This window comes from Bidens hawaiensis, unplaced genomic scaffold, assembly GCF_021521415.1.
Source record: "Bidens hawaiensis isolate Kalapana, Puna unplaced genomic scaffold, B.hawaiensis_p1.1 tig00004282_1, whole genome shotgun sequence".
NCBI lineage: Eukaryota > Viridiplantae > Streptophyta > Magnoliopsida > Asterales > Asteraceae > Bidens > Bidens hawaiensis.
Genome location: NW_027491257.1, coordinates 371,144 through 391,789, shown reverse-complemented (window position 1 = coordinate 391,789; position 20,646 = coordinate 371,144). Strand labels below are relative to the sequence as shown.

Below are 20,646 nucleotides of genomic sequence, written 5' to 3'. Positions count from 1 at the left end.
TAAGTGCCACTTTTCTTAATTTTGAATTTGGACCAAATTTTTATGTAGTCATATGATTGTATAATGTTTGTATGTGTCATTATGTGAAACCAAGACATCTAAGCTCCACTAAGCAATAATTACCTCATTCTCTTAGCAGATACTTTAAAATGAACTTCATAAACAAAAAGCATGTTAGCTTTTATGATCTATAAGTTTTCTCTTTTTTTTCTTGAATAAATGACTCCTTAATTGTATTGTTTTTATAATGAGCATATTAAGAATTAGGGGCATTCAAAGTTTATCAACCATCTCTATCTCTATAATTACACTAAAAAAATAACTATATGTTTTCTCTTCTTTTCAATTAAGCAGTATTTTTATACCTTTATCATAAGATTTTATCTCTTTACTCCACTAACAACTACTTTTAGAAATATTAATACATTAAAAAATATAAACAGTGGCTTAACAAATTTACTAATGAATACTAACATTTTTTTTTCTCTTTTCCACTCACAACCACTCCATACAATATAAAGAACTCACTCGCGTAAATATGTGAAGAATGAATTGCGAATGCTCTAATAGATTTGGCCAAATGTTATGCGGATATATGAATGTATGATGCCTGCATAAGTGTGAAACCAAGGCATCTAAGCTCCACTAAGGCATAATTGCCTCAAAACTCTTAGAAAACACCCTAAGGAAAAAATAAAGGTTATAAAAAACAAAAAGAAAAAAAAACATTTTAAAGCTTTTATGAAATATATGAATCTTTTTTATATAAAACATGAGTTTGACCCTTAGTTGTATAGTACTTATGATGAGCATGATTAAGCTTTAAGAGAGTATGAACTTGCCATCCAACGCAAGAAGATAGCAAAACACAAACACTCATCGCCGCTAAAAATGTACACCAACTTGTCTATCACATCACAGGTCGTATGACCTTTTTGCTTACCATACGGGCCGTTTGATATGGCGAAAAAGGTCATACGGCTTGAATGAGCTTTGTTATCACATCAATCATTTCTTTGTCAGTCAAAAAATCATACAAAATGTGCGATTTGGTCCTCATACAACCTTTTTTCACCCTACCATACGGGCTCGTATGTGGTCGACGATGTCACACGGGCCATATAGTTATGCAAAAAATGCTTGCCATTTATTTGTTGGACAAAAAATCATGGGCCCTGATAGACATTTGCCCCCATCACACGGCCCTTAGACGACTTGTGCACTATCATGTGCAATTTCATTTTGATCGAAACTTATAACATAGATAAAATGCACGTCATAATATTATACTCGAAACTTATAAAATGTTATATTCTAAAAGTTATAAATGAAAAAAATCTCCTCAAAAAAAAAAATATTATATATAATAAATGACAATTTTGGTGCCGCAAGGACCCTCATTGGGCCACTTGGCGGCACCTTAGTGGTTGACGAAATTTTTTTTTCTTTGTTTTTCTTTTTGTGTTTTTTTAGTTCCGGTACCGTAATTAATATAACGTAACTGACCGAATGACAATTTTGTTTTTCCTTTTTTGTTTTAGTTCCGGCATCGCAACGAACGCAACGGAAACCAACTGAATTTGCATAAGCTCGCTACATTATGTTTTAGTTTTAGTATGGTAACGAATGTAACAAAAACCAACCAAATGGCAAAATAAAAGAAAAGAAAAAAAAGTGTTAATTACATTCTTGAGTTAAATATGAAGGAAAGATAGGAAAAAAATTATAACTTTACAATTATGTCTTTATTATTGAGTTAGATAGAAATGAAAAGATATGGTAAATTAGTAATATTGTACATGGCTATAAGCTTTCCTTCAGAATTAGGCCATATTTGACAGGAAAGTTTTGAAGGAAAAAAGCCATAACTTTTCTTTCTATTCTCTTTCTTTTCTTTTAATAAAAAAACTCAAAAATAAAAAAAAGAAAAATTTTCTTCTTTTTTCTTTTTTAAACTTTTAAATAAAAAACTCAAAAAATACTGTATTATGGTTTCCATACAATATTTAATATTTACTTTAGTATTTTTGGTTAAGAGCAGTAAAACATTAATATGACCCATTCCAGAATAATTAAATCGACAAAACAACATTAATCAAGATTTCTTTAATCCTTGTAAGAATCTTGTTTTAATTTCAAGATTTAGAAATTATTTATTAAATTAAGGCATTTAGATATATACTCTCTTTTTTTAACCAATAATAAATTTGTTGTTTCTATAACAACTATATATAATCCAACTCAATAGGTGGCGTCTACAATATAAAGTTTAGAGAGTTACGGCTTTTATTAAGAGTATGTTTGGGATTGAGTTTGAAAATAACCTATTGTTGGGAAGTTTTCTATAAAATGGATTATCTTCGGAAAATTTGAGAGTTGTGAATCACTTTCAGATTAAAATTATTTGCAGCTTTCAAATGTTTTGGCCGGATAAAACTCGGATTGTTTTGAGCAAGAAATTGAGTATGAATTTGAGAGAGTATGATGAACCAGACTTTTTCTCGTATGATCAAGCGATTAGTTTAAGGGTTGGGTATGTTAACTGCCTTTTGCAGTTATCATCAATTTAAAATTCAAAATGACACTCCTGTTTGTAACTTAAAATCCATATACGAAATTTAATGAAATCAAATTTCTAATGAGTTCTTTTACAAAACAGCATATGATACACGAGACTTTTTCTTGACCCCAGCCAGGGGCTCTGCTCCTTAGACCTTGATACTTGGGGCGTTGCCTCCGGGCCCCTGCTAAGGGAGTGTCGCCCTCTTAGAACCTTATAACTTAGGAGCTTCGCTCCTACGTTCCAATAGGGTTATTAAATTATATAAAGATTGAATAAGTGTCCCATGCATTCGATTTATTTAGATTCATATTACAGTTAACTTGGTCAACAAGTTAATTCATAATTACACTAAAATCATTAACATTTATTAACTTATTATTGGCTTTTTTTAAAAAAACCAATAAGTTAAAAAAGTATTTAGCAAATACACAAGTCATTTTTATTATATTTGCAAATGAACTATTAATGGGTCAAACTAAATCCAACTGGAGCTAAAATGAATGTTGTTATTAATACGACCGGGCGATATTCTTGTTTTTGGGTGGGTAGGAGGGAAACACGCTTGTGTGGATCTTACAGGGGTCTCCCCCTTTGTTGGGCTAAGGGACAATGGGTTTGTTGCCTATCAGGCAGCATTGAAGGCGGCCTCGGGTAAGGTTGTTAAACACGAGAAAACTTGTTTGGAGAATCAACACGTATTTATCCCCTTTGCCTTTGACACTTTTGGTTACTTAGCTCCAGATGCCGTGGACCTTCTAAATAGATTTCAAAAAGTCATGCATAGCAATTTATCGGCTCATAAGAATCAAAACTTTGTTTTTAATAGGATTGAGTTTGCTATCCAAAAGAAGGTTGCGGCGCAACTTGTTGCCCGCTTACCTGCCACTTCATTGTAAATCGTTTGATGTGTAATGAAACTAATTAATGAAAAAAAAATCTATTATTTTATAAAAACTTAATAAATACGTAACTCAAATGTGTAATAATCAACTAGTTATCAATTTACAAAATAATCAAAATTCATTATTTTGAGACGAATTTTTTTATTCATCCCATATTATCCATTTCAATTTCAAATGACAAAACCAAAATCGAAAAATAGAAACATTTTAAAAAACCTAATCGTTCAGTTTTAGCTTAAAACCGACTTGTACACTTTATCCTATCCTATGAAAGCTGAAAAAGTCCACTCTAAGTCACCGACAAGAACCGTTCTTCACACGTTGCAAGCAACCCAACACTTTAGGTGCCGTATGTTGACCGGTGACCCGTTGACTACATTGTCACAAATGTTGACTTTCGTTATCCACCAATCACACCTTAACTTCAACAAACACATAAATCTTAAATCAAACCATCAAGAAACCTTAGTGAACCTCTTCAATAACAAACATTCAAACAATGAAGAAGATTTTATATCTCCTCTTTAACCTCTTATTATTATCTTCTGTTTTCGCCAGCGAGGAAGTGCAGTTACAGTCACTGCACGTGTCTCGACGCTTCCTCACTAGCGGAAACAAAAAGGGGTTCACCCCTTTTGAATTAACGCTGATTTCCGTTGCAACGTTAATTGTTTTAATCCTCGTATCACTAATTATTATATACTTTTATATAAAAAAGACGAAAAGGAGTCCCCGAATCGACACGGCGCCATCGCCATCGCCAACGCGTACGGGCGCTGAACGCTTAGTCATGTTTAAAGAAGTCGGCGCTGTACCGTTGACTTTCAACACGGTCGTGCAAGCGACCGGGAACTTCACCGCGAGGAATTGTATCGGGAGCGGCGGGTTCGGGTCGACGTACCGGGCGGAGATCTCGCCCGGTACGACCGTCGCGGTGAAGCGGTTAACCGTCGAAATGTGTCAAGGGGTCCCGCAGTTTAACGCGGAGATTCGGATTTTAGCGCGGATTAAACACCCGAACCTCGTGACGTTGATCGGGTACTACGCGAGCCCGTCCGAGATGTTTCTCGTTTATAATTATCTCGCAGGCGGGAGCTTGGAGGGGTTCATTCAGTTAAAACGAAACCGCGACACGAGCATACAAGTCGTGACGAAAATCGCGCTTAATGTGGCCGTCGCGCTCGCGTTTTTACACGACGAGTGTAACCCGCAGATACTCCACCGAGACGTGAAGCCGAGCAATATTTTGTTAGATAATAATTTAAATGCCTACTTGTCGGATTTCGGGTTGGCCCGCTTACTCGAGGGGTTTGAGACACATGTCACAACGGGTGTCGCGGGTACTTTTGGTTATGTGGCACCAGAATATGCATTAATGTGTCGTGCGTCTGATAGGTCAGACGTCTATAGTTATGGAGTGATGTTACTAGAATTAATATCGGATAAGCGCGCATTGGACCCGTCGTTTTCAAGTCAAGAGAATGGTTTTACGATCGTTTCCTGGGCGGTGATGTTGCGACGAGAGGGGCGAATGGAGGAGGTTTTCGCTCCCGGGATGTGGGAGGCGGGGCCGGAGACGATGTTGCTGGATTTGTTGCAATTGGGGTTGATTTGCACGGCCGAGGCCGCGCCCGGAAGGCCTACAATGAAGCAAGTTGTGAGGAAGTTGAAGCAGATTCAATATGTTCATGACTGTTGAATTGGTCTTTGTGAATTGTGATTAGCAATTTGTATTTATAAATTGTAATGAAATTATTTTTATAGTTTTTAGAGTTCTATGAGGGCTCATTCGGTTCGAATCCGATTAACCGAAAACAGAATCCTGTTAAAATTAAACTGGTTAATAAATTTGGTTTTTGTTCGGTTTTGAACGGAAACCTAATTGGAAATTTAATATTCGGTTTCACGAAATCTGAATTTGGTTTAAACCGAATAACTGAATAACTCGATAACAAATAATGGTAACATTATAATCCAATCACAACTTTTTTTCAATCATATTTAGTTAAACCTAATTCAATAACAAATAATAGTAAAATATTGTAAAAAGTCGAAAAGAAAAAAAAAAGTTATTCGGTTTATTCTGTCGAAAACCGAAATGAATTTAAAGTCACTTTTTGGTTTAGTTTTGAACAAAAAAAGGCTAGTTTACGTGACCATGCCTGTGTAAACGGAATCTAATGGATTCGTAAAGCTTAAACTTTCGTTTAAAAGTCAAAACTAGTATTGAGAAAATGTTATGCATTCAGATTACTGATTTGGAAACACTCATTTGATTTTCAAAAGAGTTTCTATTAAGTTTGAAAAGGTTGAAATTGTCATACGAAAAAGACAGCTAAATAATAAAGAATAACCTCACCTTTTATTTTAAACATCACTTTTTATAATTTTAACATAATAAAAAGATGGTTTTTAAAAACGTTAATAAGCCCCCGGCGAAGATCCAACTCACGACCTTTCGCTTATGAACCGAACGCAATACCACTATGCTACGGAGGCGGAACTTGTGTCAAAATCTTACGTTACACCTTTAAATCACAAAGACAACGATGTGAAAATATTGTTTTCTTGTGTATATGGTGTGGCCTAGGGGGTGTAAATGAGTTGAGCCAGTAGGTTCGCAAGTTGTTTTGTTAAGCTCGGGCTAAGGTCGTTTATTTAATTTGAGAAAAACTTTTAACGAGTCTAGGCTCAGCTGCATAGTGTGAAATTAATGCACGTAAGTCTAAAAGATGCAAGTTCCGAAACACACAAGCCTTGTTAAGGCTCAGTTTGCTTAAACGAACTTCTCGTACAAGGCTCAACCTAGGGCTCGATAAATAAGTGAGCTTTAATTGAGGTTTGAGCTTGAAAAAGTTATGCTCTTTTCGAGTTTTTATCTATCCGTTTTTAAATAGCTTACGAACGGCTCAAATCATTTGTGTGTTTTGCTTCTTAGATTTTTATCCAAAAAAGTGATTTCCTCCCTATTGCTTAATAATTTTGATCTACCACATCAAAAGTGGCGGCTAAATAGTAAAGTAAATAAAGTAAGTTTAAGCTTTACGGAAAAAAAAAAAGGGTTTATAGACCGGAATTTCTTTGAACTCGTGCGTGCCCGCACGCCCGGCGGACTCAAATGCAGCTCCGAAGACCAGGGTCCGCTGTGAGACACACGAATGCAGCTCCGAAGATTAATAAAATATTAAAAAATAATAGTAAATTGAATAGTAAGTTTGTGAGAAGTATTAAAAAAGAGACCTAGAAAAAAAGAGACTTGGGCGAAAGAAAGAGAGACAAAAAAGTGTTGTAAACAATTGGGCTGTTGGGCTGAGCAATTGTACTTTCATGTGCCGGCAGACTTGGACGACAATTCCGGACAAACTAATTGAAGCTTGTATTTATTTAGAGACTTCAAAACAACAATTATTAAATAAAGCTTGTTTCCTCGTGATTTCTCTCTATACAATTATTAAAATTCTTCTCTGGTAAGTTTTAAATTTCTGTGTTTTCTTTTCTTTTCGACTTTTGAATTATTTGTATCATCTCAAATCCGGAATATTTTTCCACGACGATTTTATTAATTTTTCTAATAAAGTTCTTCAAAATAATTTATAAAATTTTACTTTTTAGATACAAGAAACAAATAACAGTTGTTTTCACAACATTAAACTATTAAAGTTGTTAATCATGATTACTTTACTATTTTATGCAGCTTTTAACATAAAACCGCCATGTCATCATCACATCTTCAAGACTCACTTGACCTCGCTTTCGAACTCAAAACCCGACCCGAGGCTATCACCCTACTCTACCAGGTTCTACATAACCCCGCATAATCTTCCGAAGCCCTGTGAGTCAAACAGGGCGGCTTCGAAAATTTAAATGCCTCGGCCGAGCCAAAATAAAAAGGCCCTTATGTCCTATAAGAAATAACGAAATATATAAGCTAATTTTTTTTAATGACGGTTAATATTATGGATAAAAAAAATTTGGGCCCAATATATTTAAGATGATTAAGATCCATACATATTTTATAATTTTGTTTTCAAACATATATAATAAATTTGGCCCCTGAAAATTACAGACCTCTGCTAAACGTCTAGCTCGCACTACCCTAGGGTCAACCAAGTTGTTTACCATGTTACTGGAACTCCAAATCTTCACAATATACATTATTCTTTTCATACTAACCTTATCCTTTTCACGATATAACCGGTTCAACAGGCCGGTATATACCGGTTTTTAAAACTTTGCTCTTCGGTCACCGGAAAATTTTCCGACTTGTCTTTTTCATTTTTTTTTCTCTTAGTTCTACTATGTCAACTATAGATTGAAAGGTCAAACTACCAAAACAATGTCAACTATCCGGTGGTTCCAACGTGCCCCGAAAAAGCCGTGCCCCGGCCGGGTGTCCGGCTTGCACCACCCTAGAGCCGGCCATGGGGTCAAAGAACAAGCAATCACAAAACTTTCACAACTCCTCACGGAAGAAAACCGAGGCGAGGATCTTCGTGGTCTGTTGACCGCATTAAGATCGTTTTCTCCCTCATCCCAAAAGCCAAAACCGCAAAAATCGTCAGGGGAGTCAATGACACGGTTGCCAAAATACCAAACTCCACCCGCTTTCAAATATCGTTATGTGAAGATATAATTGAATGGACCCGGGCTGAAAAGCGCACTTTTTTAAGGCAATGTGTTGAGGCCAGACTCGCTGCCTTATTGATGGACAACAACGAGCTTTCAAACGCGTTGACTTTGCTTTCGAGTCTGGTCAAAGAGGTCACAAGACTCGACGACAGACTGCTTCTTGTCGATACCGATTTGCTAGAAAGTAAGAATTTTTTTGAAATGGTGTATATTAGAAAAAAAAAATTAGGTTAACGGGAAAGTAAAAAAAAGGATTTTGGTTAATCCGCTATTGTGAATAGCAGATTAGGAGCAAAAAATTGTAATTGCCGCTACTATCAATGACGGATAAGAAAAAAGATCCGCTATTGTGAATAGCGGATCACGTTATAACCAAACTAACCCCGTTACTAACCCAGTTAACCCAGTTAACAATACCCACTAACCCAGTTACAAAAAGATCCCGTTACTAACCCGGTTAACAAACCCCACTAACCAAACTAACCCAGTTAACAAACCCCACTAACCAAACTAACCCCTTACTACTTACTAGTTATTTTGAATGCATTTCTACCGACATGAATGCATGCCTACCAACATGAATGCATGATTTAAAGCTGCCTTGAATTCACATTGAAAGCTGCCAATATGAAAGCTGCCACCTTGAAAGCATGCTGCTATATTACAAGATTAAAGCTGCCATGACCCGAATGGCAAAATTAAAGCTGTGAAGAAGACACCTGCTACTCCTAATCCTACATTCTGTTAAATGGACCCGTGAGCTGTTAAAAAAAAATTCCCTAATCCTACACTCCAAATGGCGGATCATGTTAAAAAAATTTTTTTTTTTTCCTAATTCTACACTCTAAATGGCGGATCATGTTAAAAAAAAAATTACTTCCTAATCCTACATTGTAAATGGCGGATTAGGTTTTTATTTTAAAACCCTAATTTTTTTAGGTAACTTTCTTCCTAATCCGTAATATTTTAATATTTTTGAAAACCCTAATTTTTTATCCTAATCCACATTGGTAATGGCAGATGAGGCTACTTTTTGAAAACCCGGTGGTATATTTTCATAGTATATAAATGAGTGACACTAGTTGGTATATTTTCATATGACTACTTGGCCGTGCTCCTAAAATGGATCCTAACGTTGTATATGCTAGCAGTCCAACAAGAGTCATACCCAAGGAGTTATGTTACCTATGTCGTGCTCCTACTTACTACCGTATGATTTGCACGACGTGGATCCTACATTGTGTAAGTGTTTATATATTTATTTTCTTGATACAATATTTCTTTTAATTTAGTAATTACATATCTGTTTTGTTAGTGTAAGTGTGATCTTCCTCAGCCTGAAGCAAAAGTACACCCCTCCTCACAACCCCCCTCACCGGAGTTAACTTTTGACCAAAATTACTTATGTGTTGTAATAAAATTATACCGTAGCTCATGCTTACTGTTTATGTTTTGTTTGTTTTTTTAAACACTTTTTCTATATTATACAATACAATCTCACAAAAGGTACAAAAATAAAATATAAATTTTGAAAAGATCATAGTTGTGAAGAGAGGAAGAGATCATGAGACGGTGAAATCGGATCTCATCACATATTTAAGGTAAACCTGTTTTCGGTTTAAATAAACACCAATGGTCTATTAAGAGCATATACCATGAAGAAACCGTTAACACTTTTATTAAAAAAAATGACTTGAAAGGAAAGTACAAAACAAGTTACAATTTAAATAATCAAATACGAAGAATGTGTAGAAACGAAATAACCAAGGACCATATTTGACACGGTTCCCTTGAAATTACAGATTTGCGTCTGTCTCCCATATTATAACAACTTAAAATAGAGGAAAACACCTGGATTATAACATGAATTATTATCTTCTACTTTTATATATTAGTATATTAGTATTTAAGATATTAATATTACATATAAATTGATACAAACATGTAACATGTATTTAACTCACCTAATCTATTTTTCTTAACTAATAGAGTATCTCTATATCTATAAAGTATATTATTTGTGAGGTTAAACAATAAACAATACATAGTTAGAAACTAATTAAAGAAAGCGCATTTTTTTTTCAGCATGAGTATGTCGAAAATTGGAACATTAGACACGCAAATGTGGCGCAGGGTGTGCCGACCAACACGCCTACGGCACTCCATACTTACAATGACTGGTTCCATCGACATACTGTGTTGTATATAAAGAACCCGAGGCACGTCCCTGGTGTTGTACATACTAGATTCGATGATCACGGTGGAACGGCAAGATACTTGGTTAGTATAATTACTAATGTAAAATTAAAATTAATAAATAAGTAGTGCGTTTGGGTTTTAATTATTTTTGGTTTTGTAGGTGGATGGATTAGGCTTCATTGGTCAAGAAGCCATCAGAATGTAGAACATGGGCCCTGAACATTACCATGAAAATTTTGGAGGGATGGCTTCTCAAATAATTCAATCTGTTAGTCATGTTGATCAGCCTTCATATATACAGACTAATGAACCGGATTTGAGACATAATAACACGCTCCCCCAACGTGCTCCGCGTGGTCTGGGGCGTCGTGGTCGACAAAGACCTCGGGTAAACCTCGTACATGATGATGATGAGGGGGAGGGTCCCTCAAATTTTGGAGGGCCCACAGCCAACTCTGGGGAGGGTCCCTCAAATTATGGAGGGCGTACAGCCAACTATGGGGATGGCCCCTCAAATTTTGGAGGCCCTACTCCCATCTATGGGGAGGGTCCCTCAATTTTTGGAGGGGCAACAATAGATTGGCAAGCCGGTTATCGACCTTCGTTTCAAAATGTTGGACAGGGATCATCAAGCATTCAACAAGGTACCCAAGAAAACAATTGGGTATCCTCTTTGTTTGACTACACTCCTACTGATAATATGATTCCTACGATGTACACGAACAACCCGGGAGACTTCCAGAATTACGATTATACCGGTGTTAGTGTACAACAACTGCGTTACCAACATTTAACTCCGTTTCAAATGAGCTTGGACCTACAGCTGACTCAACCCGAAGGCTCCAGTCCACCAAGTGATGAGGAACGTCAAGAGCCAAGACCACGAAGACATCCAAGACCAGTTGGTTGTGGCACGGGTGGCTGTCTGATCCGCCATCCGCATAGACATTAAATAATTACGTAGATTGTAACTTTATGTTATATTATATAATATGTTGATATAGTATTACATAATATATTGTATGATATAGGTTAACACAAATATAAAAAATAAAAAGTACATTTAAATAGACATGTATAGCAAATATTTAAAGAAATTTGTATTGTGTTGAATGTTAAATAGACACATACTTTTTGAATCTTTTTTATGTTGCTTAGTTTGCCGGTCATAAAAGGACATTGAAAAATCAAATTCTAGATAATCATTCACTTTACTAATGTTACCTGCAAAGTCATGTGCTCTTTTATTTTTTTATTTGTTGTCCCTGACTGATCATTGACTACCTCACACGCCTCAACATCTAGTAAAAAGAAATAACAACTCAGCCTTTTTTAGGTGGGGAGCATTGCATCAATTATAAACACCATCATCCTTCCACTTTCATATTCAACCCTCCTTCCACTTCCTCATTTAAGCATCAAATGTCTTCTTCTTTGTCATTCAAAACCTTTGTAGTACAGTTATATTATGGGGGTGAAGTGTCATACACACAACACAAGGGGTTGTTATGGGTGCTCCAGGAACTCGTAGCATTACGTTCTTAGTTACTCAACAGATCAATTATTCCGAGTTGGTTGACAACATATGTAGTTGTGTTCAAATTGACCGTCAATGTTGTTGTCTAGAGCTAACACTCTACTATGAATACAATGGAGGTTCGTATACCGCACATATTCACCAAGAAAGTGATATGAATTTAATATACCAACTAGCTTCCCTTGTTCCTGGTTACACCTGTATAATTCATGTGGCTTGGACGACGGTAGTTCCATACTTACAACAACATGAGCATGGTAGTTCCTCAATCATTGAAGACTACGATGAAGGTTAGTTTACTTCCTTTTTACATCTTTTTTATTATTTTTTATACTCAATAAAATGTATGTGGTAAATGGTAACATAATTTTTTTTTGTAAGACTCTCTTGCTGAAGAAATTGAAGACACATCAGAGAGTGAACCGTTTGTTTCTGAATATGAATCGGAGGACGACGAACCACTCCCTCCTTTGCCTCAACAATAAAGTCAGGGACTTACCCATTTTCCCGAACTTAATTTTGTAGGTAGAGGAATGGATGAAGACTATATTCCCATGGATAATTTTGCGGAAGATGAAATGGAGTTTTGGGACAAAAAAGATCCAGAAATACGTTTAAATATGTATTTCACTTCAAAAGGCCATGTTGATTACGCCGTTAGAATGCGGAATATCAACCACAACAGAGAGATATTTATGGCAGAAACCCGACCCAAAGTCTTCACAGCGAAATGTAAAAGTATCAAGCAAGCAAACAACCAGCACGATACCTCTCAACCATGTCTTTGGACTTGCACGACAAGAAAATTAAAAGATACCAATTGTTTCAAAATGACAACATGGACCCCGGCTCACTCTTGTTTCACCATTGTTTCTCGCAACAATAACCGAGCCCTAAGATCAAAAGTTGTAGCAGCCCACATCCAACAACAAGTTCTTGCAAATGCATTATATACTATGAAACAAATTCAGTCTCTGATCAAAGAGAAACTGAATGTTGATATCACTTACGGCAAGGCTTGGGCTGCTAGGAAAAAGCCGTCGAAAACATATACAGTAGCTGGGATGAAAACTTCCATGAATTACCAAGCTACGTAATGGCACTACAACAAGCAAACCCCGGTACCGTTGTCCAGTGGTTACATCATCCCTATAGTCCAAGTGACTGCTCCGTATTCAAGTATGTATTTTGGGCATTCCGTTCAAGTATTGAAGCCTTTAGATTTTGCATTCCTGTGATCTCTGTAGATGCCACCCATCTAAGGGGCACTTACAAGGGAAAAATATTGATGGCGGTTTCCAAAAACGCAAACAACATGATCTTGCCGATTGCGTACGCATTGGTGGATGAGGAAACAAACGAGAGCTGGAAGTGGTTTCTTCAACAATTTACTGACAACGTTGAACACCCCGTAAGGCGAAAGCTGTGTGTAATTTCGGACAGGAATGCAGGTATAAAACACGCCATGGATAATTTAGAATCCTGGAAGGAACCCCACGCCTACCATCAATTTTGTCTAAGGCATGTAAGAAGCAATTTCATGGCGAAGTTCAAGAGTGTGAGCCTCAAAAGGGTGTGTTGGGAGATCGGAAGCACAACACAACAAAGAAAGTATGATCGCCTAATGGATGAGCTTAAGGCAACAAACAAAGAAGCATGGCGGTACCTCCATCAAATAGATAAAAAAAATGGACAGTCCTGTATGACAGTGGGAATCGACGATGGGATAACCTCACCACGAACATATCGGAAAGCATGCTAAGAGAGATACTCTATTAGTTTCTAACTATGTATTGTTTATTGTTTAACCTCACAAATAATATACTCTATGGATATAGAGATACTCTATTAGTTAAGAAAAATAGATTAGGCGAGTTAAATACATGTTACATGTTTGTATCAATTTATATGTAATATTAATATCTTAAATACTACTGTACTAATATATAAAAGTAGAAGATAATAATTCATGTTATAATCCAGGTGTTTTCCTCTAATTTAAGTTGTTATAACATGAGAGACAGACGCAAATCTGTAATTTCAAGGGAACCGTGTCAAATATGGTCCTTGGTTATTTCGTTTCTACACATTCTTCGTATTTGATTATTTAAATTGTAACTTGTTTTGTACTATCCTTTCAAGTCATTTTTTTTACCATTAGTATTTTTTTTAATAAAAGTGTTAACGGTTTCTTCATGGTATATGCTCTTAATAGACCCTTGGTGTTTATTTAAACCAAAAACGGGTTTACCTTAAATATGTGATGAGATCCGATTTCACCATCTCATGATCTCTTCCTCTCTACACAACTATGATCTTTTCAAAATTTATATTTTATTTTTGTACCTTTTGTGGGATTGTATTGTAAAATATAGAAAAAGTGTTTAAAAAAACAAACAAAACATAAACAGTAAGCATGAGCTACGGTATAATTTTATTACAACACATAAGTAATTTTGGTCAAAAGTTAACTCCGGTGAGGGGGGTTGTGAGGAGGGGTGTACTTTTGCTTAAGGCTGAGGAAGATCACACTTACACTAACAAAATAGATATGTAATTACTAAATTAAAAGAAATATTGTATCAAGAAAATAAATATATAAACACTTACACAATGTAGGATCCATGTCGTGCAAATCATACGGTAGTAAGTAGGAGCATGACATAGGTAACATAACTCCTTGGGTATGACTCTTGTTGGACTGCTAGCATATACAACGTTAAGATCCATTTTAGGAGCACGACCAAGTAGTCATATGAAAATATACCAACTAGTGTCACTCATTTATATACTATGAAAATATACCACCGGGTTTTCAAAAAGTAGCCTCATCCGCCATTACCAATGACGGATTAGGATAAAAAATTAGGGTTTTCAAAAATATTAAAATATTATGGATTAGGAAGAAAGTTACCTAAAAAAATTAGGGTTTTAAAATAAAAACCTAATCCGCCATTTACAATGTAGGATTAGGAAGTAAATTTTTTTTTTTAACATGATCCGCCATTTAGAGTGTAGGATTAGGAATTTTTTTTTTAACAGCTCACGGGTCCATTTAACAGAATGTAGGATTAGAAGTAGCAGGTGTCTTCTTCTTCATAACACAAATTCATGGCAGGCATGGCAGCTTCATCACGGGCATGACAGCTCATGATTCCATTCTCTTCTTTATAACACAGCTTTAATTTTGCCATTCATCAAGGGTCATAGCAGCTTTAATCTTGTAATATAGCAGCATGCTTTCAAGGTGGCAGCTTTCATATTGGCAGCTTTCAATGTGAATTCAATGCAGCTTTAAATCATGCATTCATGTTGGTAGGCATGCATTCAAGGCATGCATTCATTTTGTTAGAAATGCATTCAAAATAACTAGTAAGTAGTAAGGGGGTTAGTTTGGTTAGTGGGGTTTGTTAACTGGGTTAGTTTGGTTAGTGGGGTTTGTTAACCGGGTTAGTAACGGGATCTTTTTGTAACTGGGTTAGTGGGTATTGTTAACTGGGTTAACTGGGTTAGTAACGGGGTTAGTTTGGTTATAACGTGATCTGCTATTCACAATAGCGGATTAAGTGTGAACGGGATCTTTTTTCTTATCCGTCATTGACAGTAGCGGCAATTACAATTTTTTGCTCCGAATCCGCTATTCACAATAGCGGATTAACCAAAATCCTTTTTTTTTTTTACTTTCTCGTTAACCTAATTTTTTTTCTAATATACACCATTTCAAAAAAAAATAGTAAACTTCACTTTGCATTAAGAGATCTTCCAAAAGCAAAAGCCGCATCAACTGCTGCTAGAACGGCTGCAAACGCAATCTACGTGCCGCCAGCTCAGCAAGGCGCCATCGATTTACAAATTGGGATTCTTCATGCTGAAGAAAAGTATTATAAAACCGCTTACAGTTACTTCTTCGAAGCGTTTGAGGCGTTTAATGCGCTTGATGACCCGCAGGCTGCTTATAGTCTCAAGTACATGTTGTCATGCAAGATCATGGTGAACCAAGCCGATGACGTGGCCGGGATTATATCTTCGAAAGCTGCTTTCGGCCCGGATGTTGATGCGATGAAAGCTGTTGCGGATGCTTACGCCAAGAGATCGTTGAAGACGTTTGAAACCGCGCTTGCGGATTTTAAAGCTCAGTTGGATCAAGATCATATTGTTCATAGGCATCTTTGTTCTCTTTATGACAAACTTTTGGAGCAAAACTTATGCAGGTTAGGAGGATTATAATCTTCATTCTCACAATTATTTAAGGGTGTGCAAGAAACTGAAAAAACCATTTTGAAAAACTGAAAAAACCGAAAAATCCAAACTGGAAAAACCGAACAAAAACAAAAACCAATGGTTTGGTTTTATGGTTCTGTAGAACCGAACTAACGGTTCGATTTTGGTTTTGCATGTAATAAAAACCGAAAAAACCAAACCAAACTCCTAAATTTTTATTATTTTATTTTTTATTTTATTTAAAGTAATTTATAAGAATTCAGTAAATATGTAACTAAAATATTTGTGGTCAAATGTTTTATAGTCTATTAGTTAACAATTAACTAAATTATTTATAACTAAATTCATTATTTTTTGCCAACTTTTTTTTTCGGTCTAAAATTTTCAAGCTCAAATGTCAAAAACCGGAAGAACTGTAACCGAACCGAAATCAAAATGAAAACCGAAAAACCGAAACCGAACGGTTTCAAAAAAAACCCAAAAATAAAAAATTATTTAACACATTAAATAAAAAATTGTTAACACATTGGTTTTAGCACAAAACCATACCGGACCGCACCAGGCATACCCCTACAATTATTTAACACATTAAATAAAAAATTGTTAAAATAATAGGCTCGTGAGCCCGTTGGTGCTCATGTCAAAACTTGTATTGTGACGTAAATGTTGTGTTGTGTTGTGCAGGTTGATTGAACCGTTTTCTAGGATGGAGATTGGACACATAACGAGTTTGATGGAGTTGCCAGTGGAACATGTGAAGAAACACGATACTCGGCAAAAAGTTTGCTGGAACACTAGACCAAGGTGCGGGTGTGTCACCGTATTTGAAGATCAAATAACTGATGCAATCTTTCCCGCAACTCTTGACACCATTCGAAACATGGGCAAGGTTGTTGAGAGCTTGTTCGCCAGATCAGCCAAGATCATGGCTTGAAATAACATTTGCTTACGACAAAAATCACCATCTCTTGTTTTTAATTATCTCGCTCGAATATGTTTTATGATTAAGGCGTTAATTGATTGTGTTGGGTTGAATTGATGAAGTGAACATGATCCATGTATTTATTCATGTCTTATATTTCAACCGTAGACCGAACACGATAAAATGTGTAACATGATCATGACACATGAATTGTTTATTTAGACGAGTTAATTGGTTGGTGGGTTGTAAATAAGTTGTAAAAAGGTTATTTACAAAATACATTTCTTTTATTTTAAACTTAATTGGAATTAAACTGGTGTTAAACATAATTTAAAAAAAGTTTAAATCCTGATTATTTATTTGATTCTTCAAAAGTACGTAAAAAATGTAACCTAGGAATTTTATTAGTTTATTTGGTTATCACAAGGCTTTAATTTGATTTATCTATAAAAGAAATAAGCCTGTATGTTATTTCTGATTAGTCGGGTAAAAATAAATTAATAAATTAGAAAAGAATGATAAAAATGTTAAATAACAAAATCTTATATTAAAAAGAGGATTAGGTTATAATAGGAAGTATAGTTTTTATAGGAAGGATATGAAGTAATCTTGTCCATTGATTTTGAATATGAAGGGTTGAGATTAGTTTAGGAGGAAATCAAGTGTGATCATAAGGGAAAGGGTATAAAAGAAATAACACATTTGTTGACTTTCACTCTTCATACGCAAGGCACATGCCAAATTCCCCTATCATTTTTAAACGTCCATAACTTTTTTTACGACGTTTTTATTGAAAAACAAATTCACCATAATAACGAGTGTATTTTTATCTTTTATATGAGTACCATATTGTTATATAAAAATTGAAAAAAAATAAGTGGGTTTTTACAAATTGTGTTTTACCAAAATTGTGTTATAAAATTGAAAACACAATTGTGTTTTTTTTTTCATTGTGTTTTTTCCATTGTGTCATACAATTGTGTTTTTTATTGTGTTTTTATCATTGTGTTTTTTTATAATGTTTTTTTCCATTGTGTTTTTTACATTGTGTTTTTCATAGTGTTTTCCATTGTGTTTTTTCGAATTTTTCCGGCGAGGTGGTGGCGATGGGTGACGGTTGTGGTGGCGGTGGGCGGTGGAGTGATGGTGGTTGTAGGAGATAAGTGAAGATGTAATTGAGTTTTTAAAATTAATGTAAGTGGGTTTTGAGATTAAAGTAAGTGAGTTTTGATATTAAAGTGTTTGACTAAAATACCCTCCTTCCTAGCATTCTTAGAAAAATGCAAACTTCCTATTTGAACCTAACCCTTAAAAAGAAATTGAGAAGAAAAAAATTAAATTATTAGTCGAAAGAATTACAGTGTGTCTATTTTAGGGTTTTGATCTTTAAGATTGAAATAATACATCTATGGTTCTGACTATTCATTCGAATATAAGATTACTTGTCTTTGCTATTGACTAATGTTAATTTTTCAAGGTTAGTGTCAATCCTGTGTAACACACGGATGAAATATATAAAAAACGTCAAATATACATATATGAATTACATAATTAACATTATATTTTTATAAATTATAAAGTATTACGTTATGAATAGTATTAATGAATGGGTCACGCACATTGGGGCAATATGTAGCTTTGAGCACGCACATTGGAGCAATACATAGCTTTGAGCAAAGGGCACGTTAAAGTACAATGAAATTAAAACTAAAAAGAATATAAAACCAATCGACTCAGACCTTTAGATCATTAAAGTCGAGTGGCGTCGGGCCCGTAATGGTGTTAAACATACATAATTTAAAAAAATTACAAAGTATATTTGTAGCTATACATGCTTTCATGATTATGGTTAGACCCCCATTTACAACTGACAGATTTCCTGCAACAATATTCGAAAATCATCCAACTTAGAAAAATATGGTCATAAAGATTAACTAAATATTTTGAGCTAAACTAAAGGATATTGAAAAGTTAACAGTAAAGTGAACTTGAAAAGTTAAAACAGTAAAATTAAAAGAGTGTGATAGTAAAATTAAAAGAATTTGACAATGAAGACCGGAAGGTTTACCTTCAATATAGCAAATCTACCATCTCTAGTGGGAATACCAACCCCTCAAGACGATAATCCCTCAAAAGAGCAACATCAAGAATAACCCCTTGAGGCAACCCTTGTTTCGTCTTGACATCATCCTATTATTAACTGTAAAACAAAGTAAAAAAAAAAAAAAGGTGTTTGTATGACCTTACCTAATGAATCACACCACATTAAAAGTAATGCATCAGTTTGAAGTTTGGTTAGCCAAGTTGCAGATATGCAGCAAGCTGCAAGTATTAAGACGAATAGTACCATCAGCAGAGCATGTGTTACAAACAACTAAAGCACATGCAATATGATTGTCACCGTGTTATCAACACGAAAAAGTGCATACTCCCGCCATGTCGCTGCCAACATCACACGACTGCCACTTAGGAGGATGGCAACAACAGAAATCAGGTCAGGACTTATAAGCGGCACAGGCGCGAATGCAACCACGCCAGAACCAACCAACAGTAGGTCAGCTGTCAGCCGCTTGTCTATTTGGATCATAAAATTCAATAGTAATGATAACTGAAACAAAATCCCCAACAAATATCGAGCTTCCAATCCGATAGTTCCCCAAAATTTCACCAATTTCACACCAACTTAACACAAATTTACAAATACCTTTATTGTGATCATCAAACGGAAACTCCGCCCCTTTTGACGGAACTGTTACATCATTAGGACTAACAATAACAAACAAAAGGCTCAAATTAAACCATCATGGCCTTTAACATATTGATAGAACATAATCAAAATCTAAATGACATAACCTCAGATCCAGACATAGGCTCAGATGAGTGATTTGAACACAAATGGCTGCAAAAGAACTTTGTTCTCTAGGCATGCCATGCCAAGATGTGATTCTTTATATCAAACATCATCACAGCCTCATAAGGTGATACATATCAGTCTCAAATCAACAAATTGGGGCTTTGATGATAACCAATCCTCTTGTAGAAGACTCATAGGTTAGTCATCCATGGAGGAAAACCCCAAACTGTATAAACATTCTTGATCTACACCAAAAGTCAAAAGTGCCAAATTGAATAACTTTCAATTTCAAATGTGGAATCAAATCAAACCATAGTTCTTCAAATGTAGTTTATCAATAAGAATTTTTTTTTTGGAAATGGTGTGAATTAGGAAAAAAATTAGGTTAACGGGGAAGTAAAAAAAAAAGGATTTTTAGTGTATCCGCTAGTGAGGCGCAAAAGTTTGTAAGATCCGCTGCTGTCAATAACGGATCATACTAGGATTCCGTTCACACCTAATCCGCTATTGACAATAGCGGATTACATTATACACGTTCCTAACCCAGTTAACAAACTAACTAACCCTACTAAACAAACTAACCTAACTATAAACAACCAACCTAACTATATCAAATGGCTGAGAACAAGTGAGAGATATGTGTTGTACTGCATCCATTATTGTACTGTAAAGCTGTAAACATTGAATGGTGAAGAAACACTAATTGACCCCGGGCAGATTACGGATAATCTGGGGGTTAAATAGATGTTTCCCACGAGGGTTAGTTCCGGCAAAGATGGTTGTTCTTCTGATGACCTGCAAAACAGACACCGTGAGCTC

The 20,646-nt window shown here is 35.4% G+C and overlaps 1 protein-coding gene and 1 pseudogene across 1 annotated transcript; both read left to right on the top strand.

Moving 5' to 3' along the window:
* The first annotated feature begins 4,223 nt into the window (after positions 1-4,223).
* On the top strand, positions 4,224-5,220 carry LOC143625986 (putative LRR receptor-like serine/threonine-protein kinase RPK1). Its single transcript, XM_077096192.1, has one exon. It carries the CDS (start codon positions 4,256-4,258, stop codon positions 5,162-5,164), a length of 909 nt encoding a protein of 302 aa, XP_076952307.1. The 5' UTR covers positions 4,224-4,255; the 3' UTR covers positions 5,165-5,220.
* Positions 5,221-7,178: 1,958 nt separating this feature from the next.
* On the top strand, positions 7,179-16,985 carry LOC143625985 (26S proteasome non-ATPase regulatory subunit 11 homolog; annotated as a pseudogene).
* The last annotated feature ends 3,661 nt before the right edge of the window (positions 16,986-20,646 follow it).